General features: G+C 54.0%; 2 protein-coding genes across 2 annotated transcripts; both read left to right on the plus strand.

The window, feature by feature from the left end:
* Nucleotides 1–2085: 2085 nt before the first annotated feature.
* CD79B (CD79b molecule) lies at nt 2086–6808 on the plus strand. The gene is made up of 6 exons (XM_027701720.1): nt 2086–2152; nt 4195–4236; nt 5121–5429; nt 5935–6053; nt 6327–6368; nt 6710–6808. Exons 1-6 carry the CDS (start codon nt 2086–2088, stop codon nt 6806–6808), a joined length of 678 nt encoding a protein of 225 aa, XP_027557521.1.
* Nucleotides 6809–12275: 5467 nt separating this feature from the next.
* On the plus strand, nt 12276–16705 carry GH1 (growth hormone 1). Its single transcript, XM_027701722.1, has 5 exons — nt 12276–12339; nt 13388–13551; nt 14591–14707; nt 15062–15223; nt 16483–16705. The coding sequence occupies exons 1-5, from the start codon at nt 12330–12332 to the stop codon at nt 16681–16683; spliced, it is 654 nt and encodes a 217-aa protein (XP_027557523.1). The 5' UTR covers nt 12276–12329; the 3' UTR covers nt 16684–16705.
* The last annotated feature ends 1415 nt before the right edge of the window (nt 16706–18120 follow it).

The following is an 18120-nucleotide window of genomic DNA, read 5'->3' on the forward strand; positions in this document are numbered from 1 at the left end:
TTTGGTGACGTCCCCGAGGGCCACGGCACGGCTGTGTTTTTGCTCTTGCTGGAACAGCTCGTCCCAGGGCTGGTGTAATTCAAGTTGGGAGCAGTGTGGTACCAACGCAGCCAGGGGGCTGGAGCGGGGAGGTGGCACAGCCCTGGAAAGGACAGTGGTGAAACCCAAACCCTGATGAATAGGGACAGGCTGGTGAAGGTGCAGCTGCCCAGCAGTGGCTCTGGACTGTGGGTTATGGAGTCAGGGTGGTCCAGGAGAAATGAGGACACAGGACCCTCCCCATGGGACCACCAGGTCCCTCTGCATCCCATGTCACATGTTACTGCAAACACAGGGGAGACTGAGCCCCTCCAGCCCAGGTCTGTGCCTGTCCCAGGGTGCCAAGGAGCCCCCAGGCAGTGCAGTGGGTGATTTGGCCATGTCACTGCAAACCCTCTTTAGCTTGTGCCCTACTCCTGCTTTTACCTTGCAGGGCTTTCCCAGGCACTTCCAGCATCCCACCTCCCATCTCCAGCCCCAGAGCCTGCTAAAACCCCCTCCAGTGCCCACCAAGCACGTGGGCATCCCATTGCCTTTGCCCTGCTGGGATGTCATGGCCAGGCTCTGCTCTTCCAGCAGGACCCAGGGGGTGATGGCAGCAGGGACTGAGCAACACAGTCCCTTCTCCTGCAGTGCCAGGAGAAGGCACCCCTCCCGTCATCCCTCTTTCCCTCACAAGCCAGTATTTCTCTGGAAAACTTTATTTCTCTTCTTTTCTGCCCCTTTGCACACAAGGTGAGGCTCGAGCTGGTTCCCAGCATCCGCCGGATGCTCGGGACTGGCAAAAAACCACCAAACTTGCAGAAGATGAAGGTTTGGGGAGGCCCCAGGCAGTGGCACCCAGGCTCTGGGGACCAGCACGACTGGCAAAAGTACCCAAAGGTGTTTTTCACTTGAAGTCACAGCTCAGTGCTCGCCCACAGCCACTAACATGCTGCAGCCGGGGGGCACAGCACGGAGGGAAACCATGTCGTGCATCAAAACTCACCTTGGGGTGCCTCACTGTGCTTCCCCAGGGTCTGTCCGTCTCCAAAGGATTCATGGAGAAGGGTCTTGGTCATGGGAAATGGGGTGTGAAGCACCCACAACACGCAGGCATGGCTGGTGGCCAGGGAGGTGAGACCTTATTTTGGCCATCTCTTCCCCCCTTCTCTTCTCCCTGGAAGTGTTTAAAAAACCTGTGGATGTGGCACTGGAGGGCATGATTTAGTTATGAACATGGGTTGACAGCTGGACTTGATCTTGAAGGTCTTTTCCAACCTTAACAATTCCATGATTTTATGACTCTGGATTTCACTTTTCCCTGGAAGGGCAGCTGCAGGGACTCTCTGGGGTGCAGCGATGGCAGTACATCCATAAGTACATCTATAATTAACTCCATAAACATCCTTTGTTCCTACCTCTGCTCCAACTCTTGGCAACTAGGCCAACATCAACCCCTGCCCATCACCTGAAGGGCCAAACACCCTGGAGGGGATCTTTGGAGCTTGGGGGAAACCCTGGAGGTCACCCCCATCCTCTATACCCCAGGGACGTGGCTGGGAAGAAGTCACATCCTGCTCCCTGGACTCATCCCCTGTGCTCATCCCAGGTTTGGCATCACCAAGGGCTTTGCAGCCGGGGCTCCTCTCCAGCTCTGCTGCAGATCCACAACAGTCCTGGTCACCTCCATCAAATATCAGCACCACGGTGGGCACAGCCTGGGGACATGGGGCTGGACAGTGCCTGGGGACATGAGGATGGGCACAGCCTGGGGACACGGGGCTGGACAGTGCCAGGGGACACAAGGATGGGCAGTGCCCAGGGACACGGAGCTGGATCTTGCTCAGGGCACAGGCACCTGCTGGCCCAGCGTCTGCACTGCATTCAAAACCAGCCCCGAGGGGAAAGTCCCCAGCGAGGAGGATTTACATGAGCAGGAAAGGGGCCGTCTCGCGCAGCAGCAGCTTTGCCATTTTTAGGTCCCGGGGCCGGGCCGGCGGGAGCAGCCGCTGCGTTTTGCAGAAGCAAAGGCTGGATGTGTCTCCCTGCCCCGTGGGGTGAAACATGGCTGATCTGTGCATGAGGCTCTGGGCGCTCCAGGTGAACCTCTGGCTGCTGGCTCTGGTTACAGGTAGGCATCAAACAGGGTTTGCACTTCAGAGCGAGGAACCGTGTGCCCGGGGGATGCACTGGCACAGACCGTGTGCCCAGGGATGCACTGGCATGAACTGTGTGGCCAGGGATGCACTGGCACAAACCGTGTGCCCAGGGATGCACTGGCACATGTCCCCTGCTTGGGGCTTCACCCAGCTCTGCCTTTCACTGTGTTAGTTCTAAGCTTTGCTCTGGCCTCTCTCAGTCCTGCTCTGGGCTGGAAGCCTCCCAGGTGCAGCAGAGCCGGGGGGGGGGACACACAGGGCTCAGGACTCAATGCCCGCCTCAGGTTTTAGGTTTTGCTTCCCACTGGGGTGTGGAGACAGGGCACGTTTTTGGCTGGTCAGCTGGCTCTGGCAGGAGCCCAGTGCCAAGCGGGTGCAGGGCCTGCCTGGCTGTGGTTGCAGGTGTCAGGAAAGAAGGGTTGTTGTGGTCTTTGTAACCATTTTTTGCTCTCAAGGACCTGAGGATGGGGCTGGCACATCACTGAGGCCATGGCCAAGCCACAACCCTTTGCTCTGTGGGGCTCAGTGCCTGGGAGTAAAGGAGAAATGGGAGGAAAACGGCTTTTGGGGGAGATTTGTGGGCCCTGTGTGAACATCCCTGTGCTGTTCCCCTTGGCATCCCCATGGAGAAGCAGCAGCTAAACCCAGGACATGACTCCTGTCCCCTTCCAACACCCCTTGCCTGCTGCAGGGACACCCACAAGAACCTGCAGCAGATCCCACACAGATTCCTTGGCGGGGGAAACTTGAGCCCATGGGAGGAAGGGCATTTCAAGTGTTTCTGTGTTGGCCACACAAGTCCAGTAGGGATTTGAGGTCGCAGGGTTTCAATGTGGCTCTCATGGTGACTTCAGGGGAGGAAAGGGGAAGCTCAGCTCACCCATGGCTGCAGCAGAACTCCTGGTTTGGAAGGGTGTGAGGGCTTTCAGGGTGAGGAACCAGCCTGGTCTTCATTCAGAAACACCAACAGAACACAGAGAGCAAAGCCCTGTGTCTCACTGACTGGTGGCACCACAGGTGACAGGGACACGTACCCATCACCCAGCCTGGTCAAGGCACATCTCCTCATCCTGGAAAAAATGAAATGGGGCTGCAAGGGAGAGTTCACCTGCAGAGATGTCAGTGCTGGAGGTGAACGGGGCAGCACAGACCTGGGAGGGGCTCTGGGGCAGGGAGAGGGGCCCAGGGCCAAGCCTGGATATGCCTGGGGTCTGCAACAAGGTGGCACAGGTTGGGGTGAAGCTCGGGCTGGGGAACTGAACCTCTCTTCTTCTTCTTCTTTGACTTCTTCTTCTTCTTCTGGGGGGGTGGTTTGCAGCTGCCCCAGCGTGCTGGGAGGTGGTGCAGCCCCCACCTCCACGCCAGCTTCTCCACAGCGAGGTTTGGCAAATCTTCACCAGAGGTAGAGTGGGCACTGAAGCGGGGCAGTAAACAGGGCTGGTGCTTCCTGCGCAGCTGCAGCAAGAGGAACCGAGGCACAGGGGCACTGGAGCTGCGGGCAGAGGCACCCATGGGGGCTGGGGGGGTCCCCACCTCACCCCGCTTCCTGCGCTGCATCGCAGGTCCCACAGCTCCAGCCCACAGCCCTGGTCCCGAGGGGCTCTGTGGTCACAGGGTCTGAGAACACCCCCTGGCCATCACAGGGCTCCGAATCCAGGGAAGGCCCAGCAGGGGAAGTGTTTCTGTTTGATTCAGAGTGTAAATAGAGAGGGGTGAGTGTCTGGACCCTTCCAGAGAGGCACCAGCCTCGGGAGCATTAATAGGGAAGGTGGTTTTCACTGGGGTGTCAAACCAAAAACAACTTGGAGAAGATTCAGGAGATAGGATGGAAACAGAAGGGTTTGTACCCAAATCTGCACTGCCCTGTGTCCCCTGAGCAGGGCTCTGTTAATGCTCCCCAGCACTCCACCCCATATGGAGTGGGCACAAAGGACCCCTGGCACGTGCCATTCCATGGGGAACACCCTCTGTGAGCTCCTGGCCATTATCTCAGGGCTCTTCTTCTGTCTTGCAGGTGGGATCTCAGCAGACAAGAACAACACCAGCAACAGCACAGGTACGGCTCAGACCCACTGGGCTCTTCCCCTGCGTGTGTCCCCAGGGTCCCTCCCATCCCCACTGGCCACGGTCCCTGCAGGCTGTGACCTCCTCCATGGCACATCCCCAGCCCTGCACCTTCCTCTCCCTCCGCAAACCCAGATCTGTTTTGTCTTCCCTAAGCACCCACACATTTTCCCTCTGCATTTGCAGAGGGTGTTGCATGAATAAGTCTTTCCTTGGTGCAAGGCATTGACCTCATGCCACAGCAGTTGTGCCATTCCTCCCCACAGGGCTCTAAGCATGAAGTTTGCAACCCAAAGGAGCCCTCAAACTCACCACACTGGGACCAAAACATGGCAACCCCCCCCCCCCCCAAAAATACAGCAAAATGCAAAAAATGTGGAAGTCTGAGAGAAGTCAGATGGGGAGATGGGGCTGTCCCAGCAACGCTCTGTGGTGCCAGCACTGGCTGTAATCTGGGAGCTGGGATTTACAAGATGTACACAGAGAGTGGTGGGAGCAGCACGAAAGTATTGGAGTGAAGCCATTCCCACAGAAAATGGGGTTTCCATTAAAAGTGTGTTTCCACCAAAAGGCTCCAATTTCATAGAATCACAGAATATCCTGAGTTGGGAGATGATCCTGTGTCCACAAAGATCACCAAGTCCAACTCCTGACCCTGCACAGGACACCCCAACAATCCCACCATGAGCCTGGGAGCATTGCCCAAGCAATCCTCGAGCTCTGGCAGGTTTGGGGCCATGACCACTACCCCAGACAGAGATAATTAAAAAACAAAGCTGAATGCTCAAGAGCAGTATAATCCATGAAAGTGGGGAGCTCCTGATGTGGGAGATGCTGGGGTGGGTGCCAGGTCTGTGACTGCCCCTGTCCCTGCAGGCAGCGTGTGCCCCTCCGTGCACCAGCACCCGCGGTACGTGGCGATCAAGAAGAACATGCCCATCTACTTCGTCTGCTACTCCGACGACCCCAAAGTCATGCAGTGGTACAAGATAGCAGAGAAGAGTGAGGACGTCTGTGGGCTGGATAGTAACACCTCCCAGTACACCATCAACAGGACAGACACCTTCATCAACCTCACCATCCTCAGGGCCACCTTCGAGGACAGCGCAATCTACGTGTGTGACAGAAAGAACATCCTGGAGAAGAAGCACCTGCATGCGTGTGGGACAGAGCTCAAAGTCGTGGGTGAGTGGGAGCTCCCAGGGAATGTTCTTTCTCCTCCTCCTCTCACCCTTTCACCTCCATGTGAACCCCACATCAGGCTCCTACACACCCACCTCTGCCTGTGCTGGTGGGACCCCTCAGATACAACTGTGGGTTGTTGCTCCATGACACCATGTGGTTCCTCATTGCCAGCACCAAACAGCAGGACAACCCTCCCTGTTTTGCCCTGGCATGTCCATCCTGCAAAAATATGCCCCAGGGACCACATTTCTCTAATAAATTTATCCTGCTCCTGGCCAGTGGTGGGTTCTGCCCAAATTATCTCCTCCCAGAGATAGTCCCTGATGCCAATCCCAGGGGCAGTTTACAGTGCTCTGGTCTCTCCCAGTCTGGAGGACATGTCACCCTGGTGCCTCCATCCACCCTTACTGACACACCAACCTGTGGCCATAGCGAGCTCACCCCTGGTCCCTGGGAGCCTGGCACAGAGGTGAGACTTGGGCTCTCCCCATGCTGTTGCTCCCAGGTCACAGCAGCCTCAAGCAGATCCAGAACAGGAACACCCTGAAAGACGCCATCATCATCATCCAGTCCATCCTGCTTGTCATCTTCATCAGCATCCCCATACTCCTCTTGCTGGATAAAGTAAGTGACAGTGTCTCCAGCAGTGGGGATGTCCCCAGCTGTGCCACTGTGGTGCTCACAGCGGTGTCCTCCATTCTGGCCAGGACAGTGAGGGGGATGGGGATGGACCAGCACCAATTCTGGGGCTAAAGTGGGAAAAAAAGCATCTAAAATGCTGTGTGGGACTACGTGGATTTGCCTGTGGAAGTGGTGGGACCTGGCCTGGGGGACCAAGGCTGGGGACAGGGGATCCTGGTGGGTGCTGACACCAACCTGTGACTCTCCTCTCCGTAGGGTGAAGGCAAGAAAGACCCAGAGGAGGATCACACCTATGAGGTAATTAATTACAGAAGGACCTTTGTAATATCAACCTGGGCCTTGAAACAGGGAGTTGTGCCCTTGCTGGGTGTCTGCTGGGTGTCACTAGCCCCTGCAGCCTTCCTCCTTGGGAACCTTCCTCCCAAGTTCACACCAGCCATAAAGAGCTGCTCGTAGAACCAAGCCAAGCTCAGAGCACAGCCAGCCATCTTCTCCATCTTCTCCCTGTCAGAAGCAGCTCCAGCCTTGGGGAGAACAGCCTGGAGATGGATGCCCACTTGGAGGTCCTAAGGGGGGATGTGCTGTGGATGGAACCATTGTCCTCCTGCCATGTGTCAACCTCCTTCTTATCTGTGCAGGGGCTGGAGGTGGAGCAGATGGCCACCTACGAGGACATCACTCCTTTCCGGGACGTGAAGGCCAAGTGGACAGTTGGGGAGCACCCGGGTGAAGAGTGAGGGGTCCTGCACCCACGGCCAGGCTGGCACCAACGCCCTGCCAGGACCCTGCCGGCACCTGTGGGGGTGGATCCCCTGGACCACAGCTCTGCCGGGCACCTGGACCCCGGGCTGCAATCCTGGGATTGCAAACCACCTCCAGCAGCCCTGCCCGGGGCTCGGATCCTGCTGCCCTCGGGCGCTCGCTTTGCTGTGCACACGAGGCTGCCCCGCCCTGGCTGTCGCTGTCCCCGCCCCACTGATGAACCCCTAAACTAGAAATGAACCCCTGTGTAGAAATTAGGAGACATCTCTGATCCCCCCAGCAGCAAAATGGCCCCACAATCTGGGCAGACCCACCACATCTGGGCTGCCCCACACCCTGGGCAGCCCCACACCACAGGCAGCCCCACGGCCCAGGCCTGAGCTCCTGCGTGGTTAATGCAATGGAAGTATCGGGGGAAAGTGGGTCTCCTCCAGTCCCACCATCCCCGGGAAGGAGAGGACCAGGCATGACCCACCTCCAGCTGCAAGGACCTTCCTGGGCTGTGAGCCCCTGCTGCAGCCCTGGCAGAGGAGCTGAGGTGTGCAGCACCGTGTGAGTGTTATGAGGAGTGAATTTGGGGCCACTCTTTAGCTGTCAAGTCATGGATGTGTCCACAGGCCAAGCTGGCAGATATCTGAGATGGAGGAGCCTCCAAAAGCACCTCTTTCTCTTCAAAGACTACAAGGGAAGTTGGGGTGACGGGTCTCAGCCAAAGGCTTGCTCCTCCCCAGGCAAGAGCTGGCCCATGTCACAAGGACATCCCTGTGGTGAGGGACATGCGTGACCTCAGAACCTACAGGAAAGCTGTAAATTGTGGGACACAAACCTCCAACTGCATTTTGAAGCCCTAATAAAGGTAATGGATAAACCTCATCCTGCTCCATCCTGCTGTGCCCGGCCCAGGGTTGTCCCTTAAGCCTGGCGCCAGTGCCCTGGGATGCCCTGGGAACAAGGAGCAGTTTTTCATGGGTGCAGCTTAGCTAGAAACCAGACTTCACCCCTTCAAAGTTCACCCTGAGGGTGGGCAGGGATGGAAAGAAGCATCTCCAGGATCCAAAGCACGAGAACAGGGCCCAGGGCCAGGAGCTTCACTCGTGGCTGCATCTGGTCTTGCAGGAGAGGCTAAAAAACATCTGGAGAGGAGCAGAGCGGTGCTAATTGGGTTTGTTAATAAAACTATCTTGGCACAGCAGCAGCAGCTGCAGGGGGGGTGGGCTCAGGGCCAGCTGGGCACCTAAACCAGGGCCGGGGGGCCATAGGGGTTGGCTGGAGGAGACAGCACAAGGGGGTGACAAGAATGTTGTGGCTTAAACTGCTGTCACCCTCAGAGAGCCCAGGGCCCCTACGCCCCTATGGCTCACAACATTTTGGCCTCCAAGAAGCAGCTGGAACTGCTCCACGCCCCAAAACAGCCAGAGGAGGGTAAAATTACGAGCAAACAGGGCTTTTCAGAAGGAACAGGATGGTTCTTGTTTACCAACAAACCACCTCCATGGAAAACTGGAATTCTATTTAAATAGCACAAAACCAGCATTTTGAAATTGATTTTTACTTAAATAAAACTACCCCGAACTAGTTCCACCACATGTATATAAAAGTTGCTTAAACATATTTTACTTATTAAATTGGTTTTTTAAAGAAAGGAGCATTCACAGTGAGAGAAAAGAACTGGCTGTTCCTGGTTTCCGTGTTTGCCAAGATTTTAGGAGTAGCAGAGCTCATCTCTCCATCCCTTGCTTTCAGTTTCCAAATGGAAGAGGAAGGCATATTTTCTGGCCTTCACAGCTCCCAGGGGGTTCCTCAGTTCTGTGTATGCAACTAATTCAACTGACTGAGCTGAGTAATACAAAAAATAAGGAGAATCTGCTGTTTGCAGCTGGCAAGGAACCACCAGTGTCAAAAGCAGTTTCAGTGACACCAGCTCTGCTCTGCTGCTCCAGAGGCTTTGGCTTCCTTTAAAACGCCAGAAGTAAACCAATATTTCTGTGGTGGTAATGGTTTATTTTAAATGCTTAGACTAGATTCTAGGGAGCCTAGAGACGTGGTTTGGGTTCATTCTGTATTGAGATAGGTCTGTGTTTAAAATGCATTTAATGTAAATAAATATATGTCAGTATATACAATTCAGTCTCTGTGTTTTGTCCTGAGTTCTATCATAGAATCCCTGAATCATTTAGGTAGGAAAAGCCCTGTGGGATCATGGAGTCTAACAATTCTCCCAGCACTGACCCATGTCCCAAACTGCCACATCCACGGGGCTTTTAAATCCCTCCAGAGATGGGGACTCCACCACTGTCCTGGGCAGCTGTTCCAGGGCTGGACAAACATCATGGGGAAGAAATTTTGCCTAATAACCAACCTAGACCTCCCCTGGCACAGCTTGAGGCCATTTCCTCTTGTTCTTGTGAGAAGAGACTGCCCCTCCACCTGCCTACAACCTCCTTCTAGGTGACTGTAGAGAGCAGGAATCCCTGTTTCCCTGCCACCAGTGGGATCCTCAGGCAGGCAGACAGGGTTGCAATCCCAGATTTTTTCAGCCTCACCTTTCCAGATGGATCCAGGGAAACCGAGCAGCTCCAGCTGCAGCAAATAAATCCAAAATGGAATTTATTTTCAGAGCAGCGAGCTGGCAGAGGTAATCACCCATCTCCTAAAACCTCTGCAGAGCCTGGGCTTTGGGCTGGCAGCAGCTCCTGGGTCAGGATTCACTTGGCTGTGCTCACCCATCGGAGTGGGAAGGTCCTCCCCACACAGCCACCCAGGCTGGGAGTCACCAGAATCCAGGGAGCAAGGAAAGGTGTTTTCACTTGTTTAGGTGCTCAGGGTAAGGTGGGTGGACACGAGACCAGTCCCCCACCCGAAGAGAATTGAGGGACTTTTTTCTTTCCTCTTTCAAAAAACAAAAGGAATTCGGAAATCACAGGAGGACACGGGATGCTTTAGGGTTGCAAATGCAGGCGTTGGGAAGCTGGAAAAAGGGCCGAGCTGAGGTCTGTGAGAGCCGCTTATGCAACCGCAGCCGTGCCCTGGGCGCGCCCGCCCATCCCAGCGCTGCAGTCACGCACTGCCTTCGCCGGCGCTTCTGCCTCATTTGCTGCCCAGACAGGAGCGGGGACAAACGCAGCCTCGGGGGAGCCGCACAGCCCGGCCTGGCCCGGCCGAGCTCGGCTGCGGCACAAACACCGCGGGTTTAGCACCGCGCTCTCACTGCCAGAACCAGAGAGGCAGCAAGGGACAGGCAGCAAGGGACAGGCAGGGCGCAGAGTACGAGGTGCTGCGGTGGTGCCTTCAGTCCTGTGGGCTCAGTTTTGGGTACCACAATATAAAAAAAAAAACCATAAAGCGATTAAAGAGCATCAATGGAGGCCACGAGGATGGGGAAGGGGCTGGAGGGGAAGCCTTATGAGGAGTGGCTGAGGTCACTCGGTTTGTTCAGCTTGGAGAAGAGGAGACTGAGGTCAGACCTCGTTGTGCCTTCAACATCCTTGTGAGGGGCAGCAGAGGGGCAGCTCCGATCTCTGCTCTCTGTGATGAGTGACAGGACTCGAGGAAGTGGCTGAACCTGAGTTGGGGGAGGTTTAGGTTGGATATCAGGAAAAAGTTTTTGACCCAGAAGATGGTTGAGCACTGGAACAGGCCCCCCAGGGAAGCAGTCACAGCACCAAGCCTGTCTGAGTTCAAGGAGCATTTGGACAACGCTCTCAGGGACAGGGTGGGATTGTTGGGGTGTCCAGTGCAGGGTCAGGAGTTGGACTCAATGATCCTGATGGGTCCCTTCCAGCTCAGCACGTTCTATGATTCAAAGGCAGCAGTGCCCGGGCTGGGCTGGGGAGCTGCTGCTCTGCTCATCTCTGACACATATTGACATATTTAAACACGATCTGGAGTAGAAAAACACAAAAACACACCCAGATGTTGCTGGCTATTGGGTGACAGGACACCTGATACTGCAGGACCCACTGTTCCCTCTTCTCTAGGGACTGACATTTACCCTGTGACACCACCACGTCTCCAGCAGCAACAGCCGGGGGCTTCTCGGAACACACCGAGCTCTGCCCCATGATTATTAACCAGCTCTCCACCCTCTGCTCCAGCTGCCCTGGGGGTGATGCTGCTACTTTGAAACCAGAGCCACACTGGGGAGCACAGCAAACCCAGGGCCGGGAGGGGAGCCAAATCACCTCCCGACCAGGCACAGTCCCTGAACACTAGAAAAAGGGCCAAAAAAAGGGAGGCTTGGGGCAATCAGTGCTCTGTGGGGAGCACTGGAGTTGCCAATCCCAGGTTCTGTCTTGCTTTTCTCAAAAGCAGGGATAGTGTTCTGTGTCCTCTCCTCTTCAAGGCCTAGTTGGATGGGGTTTGGAGCAACCTGGGCTAGTGGAAGGTGTCCCTGCCCATGGCAGGGGGTGGAACTGGATGGTCTTTAATGTCGCTTCCAACCCAAACCATTCTGTGATTCCATCAGTCTCTTCCCCATCTCCTCCACTTCCTTTCCAAACCTACCTTCTCCTAATCCAGAGGTATTTCACGTTTCTCAGGCAAGAGCAGGAAGATGCTCATAACCACATCTTCCCACAGCCTTATCCAGCTGAGGATAAGAGAAACCTCCCAGGCCTCTGGCATCTGGATTTGCAGTGGGCTGGCTGGGATCCAAACGAGCACCTGGACAAGACAGCTTCATGTCACACCTTTGGCAAACCAGCTCAGCAAAATTATTTCCTGAACTTTCAGCTTTTTGGTAGAAAGCAATTACTCATGTGACAATATCCATCTAGGTGTATCCTCACTAAAACAGTATAGAGGAAAACATCACAGAAGGGTTGGAAAAGTCTTCTAAGACCATCCAGTCCAACCATCCCCCAGCACTGCCAAGGCCACCACTAACCCACATCCCCAAGTGCCACAACCACACATCTTTTAAATCCCTCCAGGGATGGGGACTCCACCACTGCCCTGGGCAGCTGTGCCAGGCCCGGACAACCTTTCCATAGAGAAATTTTCCCTAATATCCAAACTAAACCTCCCCTGGTGCAACTTGCCAGTTCCTTTAGGCCAAAGTGTCCCCAGCTGGCCAGTCAGCCCTGCAGACTGTGGGCCAAGGCTGCAGAGCCCTGCAGGAAATCAAGTGCACCACAAATTCCACCATGTAAAAGCACTCAGCTGATCTGGGATGGGTCTTGCAGCGATCTGGAAACTTTTAATTGCAATAAACAGCAAAATATGGTGAAATCATGGAACACTGATTTAATCCCCAGGCAGACAACCTCCCCAGCCCGCATTCGTGTGTGTAACGAGTGTGATGAGGTGACACCTCCCTGAGCACTTGTGCATTTATTCAATGGGAAGATATGGAGCTGTTGTTGTGATCATGGACACACAGATCCATTTTAAACAGACCCCCTGCTATATAAGGGGGTGCCTCCACAGTTTCCTTTACCAGATGAAAGGAGGAAACATTCAGTGTCAAGGAACACCTGAGGAACTCACCGGGCAGAAATGGCTCCAGGTACATTTTATTTCAGTTTTAATGGACTGGCAGTGCTGCTGCATGTGTAGGGTGATGGGAGATGACAATGGGGGGAGTTCTGTGGTGGGCTATACCCTCCTTGCCATCCCTAAATTAAAATATGGAAATTCATAAATCCATGAAATTTTCCCCTGTGGTGTGACTTTAATCCATGAATTAATCTCAGCCTAAACTGGGCAAGGAGAGGGTGGAGAACATGAAGAGCAAGGTCAAGTCACAGTTATAATAGTTATTATTACCATAAATGTTAGCATGGATATTCAAACTCATATTCCAAGCCTAAGACAGGGATCAGGGTTATGTCTAATTCTCATGTCCAAGTCCCACAGGCTCCAGGTCATTCCTCCTCCGTAAGATATTTGTCTGAGATGAACTTTGTGGTCTTTGTAAGCACAGATGGACACTGGTGTGAAACGTCACGGGTTGGAAACCTTTAGGCTTGACAAATGTCACCAAATCCCACAGGTCTGTCCCAGAGAGCAAAAGCAGCTGGTCACAAAACAGGGAATGTCACCAGCTCTCATCCCAGTGAGTGCAGAAGGTGACACCTCATCAAACCACAGCTAAAGTGAGGTGCTCCCAGGCCCTCACCTGGTCTCACCATCCCCTGCCTTTCCACAGGCAAAGCCTATGGAAAAACACAAGTGTGTCAGGGAAAACCACAGGGACACACCTCAGTTTTCATGGAGCAGCCATGACTCCAGGCAGGAATATGCTGCTGAAAACACTGAGAGCAGTACAAGCCCTGAGAGCAGGTCCAGTGAAAGGGTTTCACTTGGGATGGTCCTGGGCAGGGCCAGAGGTTGGACTCAATGATCCTTGTGCATCCCTTCCAACTCGGGATGTTCTGTGATTCCCTTGATTCTGGGGAGGGCTGAGCTCACCCACAGCATCCAACAAGGCACCAAGGCAGGTGAGGGCTCAGCCAGCATGGACAGAAGAGGCTGGGAACTAATTCCCAGATGCCACCCCCTCCTCAGCACAGTCCCCCAGCCCTGCTAACAGCCTCCTCTCTGCTTTGCTGCAGGGTCCTGGTTTTCTCCTCTGGCCATTGCCCTGATCACTCTGGGACTGCAGTGGCCACAGCAAGTTGCCACCTTCCCGGCCATGTCCCTTTCCATCCTGTTTGCCAACGCTGTGCTGAGGGCTCAGCACCTTCACCTCCTGGCTGCAGAGACCTACAAGCAGTTTGTAAGTGGTGTGGCCTCAGGGCACCTTCTCCTGTTACTCAGATGGCTTCAGGATTGTAGGACTTCCTAGAGACAGAGACTTTTCTGCTGTTGGTGTCTTTGTCAGCTCTCAGTGAGGAGAAAGAGTCCACAAGTTGTGGAGAGACACCAGAACAGGTTATAAGTAGTCAGAATCTTTTTCTGTCCAGCATTAAATTCTGAAAATGGTATTTGCTTCATATCTAGATTTATATGTCTGTAATATCAGCTGTGGACTGTAAACCCTGTGTCAGGATCAGCTGTTGACTCAGTCATGGCCAAGCAGGTTGAAATGAAGAGATGAGTTCAAACGCCTCAAACTTCTGTGTACTTTCATTCTAAGAATGTTCCAGGGCTCTCAGAGGCACTTACACAATCAGTATTTCCAGCTCCACATTTTGGCACTTGTTGAATCTGAACATCTCCCATTCTGTCCTCTGTTAGTATCTTGCACTAATTAGCTGTACAATGTTTAAGTTTTACTATTTAATATTGAAGGGAGACTGCCATTCCATCCTCGTGCTCTCTCCCATCAGCCCGGAGACTCTCTCCTCCTCTCAGCTCTCTGTCCCATCTCTGACCCCCTCCTCAGGGACATTTCTGCCCATGTCAAGCCCCACTGCACAGGATAAGCTGGGAGGTGGCACTGATATTTTGCAAGATTTCCCTGTGTCCATCACCTTTGGCCCTGGGAGAGCCTGAGTGCTTAAAACCACCCAGTGTCTGCTGCTGCCAGGCACTGGCCTGAGATGTCCCTTTGGCAAGAGCTTTCCTTGGGGATCATCTGCTCCCTGTGTGTTCTGAGTTCACCTCAGCACCTTTCCTTCATGAGAGGAAGACCTTTAGGGCCAGTAACTATTGTGCCAACACACAAACTCGTGTTTCCCACCCTGTCCAGAGGTACCTCGTGTTTCACATTTATTCTTTGCAAAGAGTAACCACGCAGGACAGCTTGGGAAGTGTCTGTGGTCTCCTCCAGCACACAGGTGACAGATCTGAGTGTATCTGGGATGTCTCTGCAGGAACGCAGCTATATTCCAGAGGACCAAAGACACACCAACAAAAATTCCCAGGTGGCATATTGCTACTCAGAGACCATCCCTGCTCCCACGGGGAAGGACGATGCCCAGCAGAAATCGGTAAGTTCTCTCCCACAGGGCAGGCACAGACCTGTCTGAAGAGTCCTCATTGCAGGAACAGAGAGTTTCCATCTGTGAGGACTTTGGTGCTCCCTCCTCTCCCTTTTTCACTATTTAAACCCTGCATGAAGAAAGGAGGACTCTTCTGGGTTACGTTATAAACCATATTCTCACCTCAGGCATTGTCTGCACAGAACCTGGGTCTGGGTGGTGCTTCTCAGACTGAAAACTTGTCTGCTGAAGCTGCAGGAGCAGTGACACATCTCTGGGTCACTCCAGGCTGTCCCAGAGGGAGCAGGACACTCTACCAAATACCCCACACACAGTTTTCACCCTTTGTTGTCCTCATTTCAGGACATGGAGCTGCTTCGTTTTTCCCTGGTTCTCATCCAGTCCTGGCTGACCCCGGTGCAGTATCTAAGCAAGGTGTTCACAAACAACCTGGTTCTTGGCACCTCAGACAGAGTGTATGAAAAACTAAAGGACCTGGAAGAAGGGATCCAAGCTCTGATGAGGGTAAGTCACAACCCATGGCATGACTGTAGAGTAAGAGAATTCCCGGGCATGGGGCACTCGGCTCTCAGGGACAGCACAACAAAGTTCATTGTCAAGGTTCCCTCTACCCCTTACTAAATGGTTAAAGCACACTGAGGAAAACCAGACAAAAATCCAAAATCAATCAATCCAAATCAAAACAAACCCAAAACTATCTATGTGGAGGATTGGGAGGGCAGGCAAAAGGGTAGGACAGGGTAAGGATAAAAAGGAATATGGCTTAAAGGTGCAACAGCACTTAAACTTAACAGCATTTAACTTGACTTAAACCATAACTGAAGTTAAACAATTTAGCAAAGGGTTCATACAGGATTTACTACACCACAAAAGTAACTCACAGTACTAACTCACAAATCTAAAGTACGTCAGAATCCAGGAGAGCAGCATTCCCAGGACATTTTCTATGGCATATGCACACAGACATAAGGAGTCTGGACAAGGTACCGTTGAACAATTCCCCTGGGATTCAGGGAAATTCTCCCCTGGGATGCCTTTGCACCTTCTCAGCAGGCGAAGGGCTGAGCCTTGAGGAGTGGGGGGATCAGCCCCATAGATCGGGATCCTCCAAGTGCAGCAAATGGGAGAGTTGGGGGCTCTGAGAGGCCCCAGCACAGGGAGGTCGCTGGTCACAGGAGAGCTCAAAGGGTCTCACTCAGCACTGCTGGTTATAGGGCCCACACAGAGGGGGCTTTAGTCACAAGAATTCCCCACCCTTGCCATAATTCAGGTCAGAGACTTTCTTTGAAAGTTTGAGAACAAAAATGTGATTCCACTTGGGTTGTTATTCAGGGAAAAAAATAAGTTTCCAAGGCTGTTTGTTAAAAAAAGCAGGAGCTCAGCAGACAGCACCAGCTCCTGCGAGCACAGAGTGTTTCTGATAAGGTCAAGAGGAGCTTGGCCCAGGTCACAGAATCACAGAATCACAGAATATGCCAAGCGGAGAGGGACCCACAGGGATCATCAAGTCCAACTCCTGGCCCTGCACAGGACCATCCCCAAGAGTCACACCCTGTGCCTGAGAGTATTGCCCAAACTCTCGAGCTCTGTCAGGTTTGGGTCTGTGACCACTTCTCAGGTCCCATCAAGGCTCAATGAGCATTTCTCGGACCATAAAGCAACCTGGGGAAGCACCACCAGGGGGAAAACCCCCTGACCTCTCCCCAAAGCTCAGCCTGGTGGATGCTCATCCCCAGCCCTGCCACCTCTCCATCCTCCCCCAGGAGCTGGAGGACCAGAGCCCGCGGGGGCCCCAGATCCTCAAACCCACCTACGAGAAGTTCGACGTCCACCCGCGCGGCGAGGACGCGCTGCTCAAGAACTACGGCCTCCTGTCCTGCTTCAAGAAGGACCTGCACAAGGTGGAGACCTACCTGAAGGTGATGAAGTGCCGGCGCTACGAAGAGGGGAACTGCATCGTCTGACCCCGGGGATGGATCCCCCTCCCGCCCCGGGCCCTGCTCCTGGGAGAGAAAATCGGAGAATAAACCCACTACTGCCAACAGGCCTCTGGTTTTTTGGGGGGACAGGCTCTTGTGGGAGAGGGAGGAATGAGCTGCCGCCGGGACAGAGTGGATTTGGAGCAGGAGAGGGGGGATTTGGGGCTGGGAAGGGTGAGGATTTGGAGTGGGGTGGGCAGACTTGAGGCTGACAGGTTGGATTTGGGGGTGGATTTGGGGCTAGCGGGTGGGTTTGGCTTTGGGGGGGCAGAGGTGGGGCTGAGGGAGGTGAATTTGGGGCTGGGGATGGATTTGGGAGTAGATTTGGGGCTGGGCAGTTGATTTGAGGCTGGGGGAGTGGGTTTGGGGGTTGATTTGGGGCTGGCAGTGGATTTGATGTTGGAAGGTGAGGATTTGAGGCTGGGTGGCGGATTTGGGGCTGAGGAGGGTGGATTTGAGTGCTGGGTAGTGAGAATTTCGGGGCTGGGAGTGGATTTGGGGTTAAATTTGGGGCTGAGGGAGTGAATTCGGGGCTGGGAGGGTGGGTTTAGGGCTGTGGGATGGACTTGAGGCTGGAGGGTGAGGACTGGGGGCTGAAGAGCAGATTTGGAGCTGGAGGGGGATTTGGGTCTGAGGAGGCTGGACTTGGGGCTGGGGGGACTGGATTTGGGGCTGGGGAGATGAATTTGAGGCTGGGGTAGATTTGGGGCTGGGAGACAGATTTAGGGCTAAGGGGAGTGAATTTGGGGCTAGGAGTGGATTTGGGAGTAGATTTGGGTCTAGGCAGCAGATTTGAGAGTGGAAGCTGAGGATTTGGGGCTGAGGATGGATTTAGGGCTAGGGGGTGGATTTGAGTCTGAGAAGAGTGGATTTGAGGCTACATGGTGACAGTTTTGGGGCTGGGGGTGGATTTGGGGGTAAATTTGGGGCTGAAGAAGTTTGGATTCAGGGCTGGGGGTGTGGATTTGGGGTGGGGGGTTGGTTTGGTAGTAGATTTGGCACAGGGGTGCATTTGGGGCTGGGAGGGTGGGTTTGGAGGGTAGATTTGGGGCTGAGGAAGTGGATTCAGGGCTGGAGGGGGTGGATTTGGGGTGGGGGGTGGATTTGGATAGTAGATTTGGCACAGGGGCAGATTTGAGTATGTGAGGCTGGACTTGGAGGGCAGATTTGGGTCTGAGGGGCGTGGACTTTTGTCTGGGTGGTGGACTTGGGGCTGAGGGAGTGGATTTGGGGCTGAGGAGGGTGGATTTAGGAGCAGATTTGGGTGGACTTGGGGCTGGGGGGACTGGATTTGGGGCTGAGGGGGGTGGATTTGTGGCTGAGGGGGTGAATTTGGGGCTGGGGTGGATGTGGGGGTAAATTTGGGTCTGAGGAAGGTGGATTTGGGAGATTTGGGGCTTAGGGGGTGAATTTGGGTCTGGG

Source organism: Neopelma chrysocephalum, unplaced genomic scaffold, assembly GCF_003984885.1.
Source record: "Neopelma chrysocephalum unplaced genomic scaffold, ASM398488v2 Primary Assembly neopelma1_165, whole genome shotgun sequence".
Taxonomy (NCBI): domain Eukaryota; kingdom Metazoa; phylum Chordata; class Aves; order Passeriformes; family Pipridae; genus Neopelma; species Neopelma chrysocephalum.

Bases quoted from the DNA above. Each gene is read 5' to 3' on its own strand.
- CD79B (XM_027701720.1), top strand. From the start codon at position 2,086: ATGGCTGATCTGTGCATGAGGCTCTGGGCGCTCCAGGTGAACCTCTGG. The intron at 2,153-4,194 runs GTAGGCATCAAA...TCTGTCTTGCAG, and splicing joins GCTGCTGGCTCTGGTTACAG to GTGGGATCTCAGCAGACAAG. The intron at 6,369-6,709 runs GTAATTAATTAC...TTATCTGTGCAG, and splicing joins AGGAGGATCACACCTATGAG to GGGCTGGAGGTGGAGCAGAT.
- GH1 (XM_027701722.1), top strand. The intron at 13,552-14,590 runs GTAAGTGGTGTG...ATGTCTCTGCAG, and splicing joins CAGAGACCTACAAGCAGTTT to GAACGCAGCTATATTCCAGA. The intron at 15,224-16,482 runs GTAAGTCACAAC...ATCCTCCCCCAG, and splicing joins GGATCCAAGCTCTGATGAGG to GAGCTGGAGGACCAGAGCCC.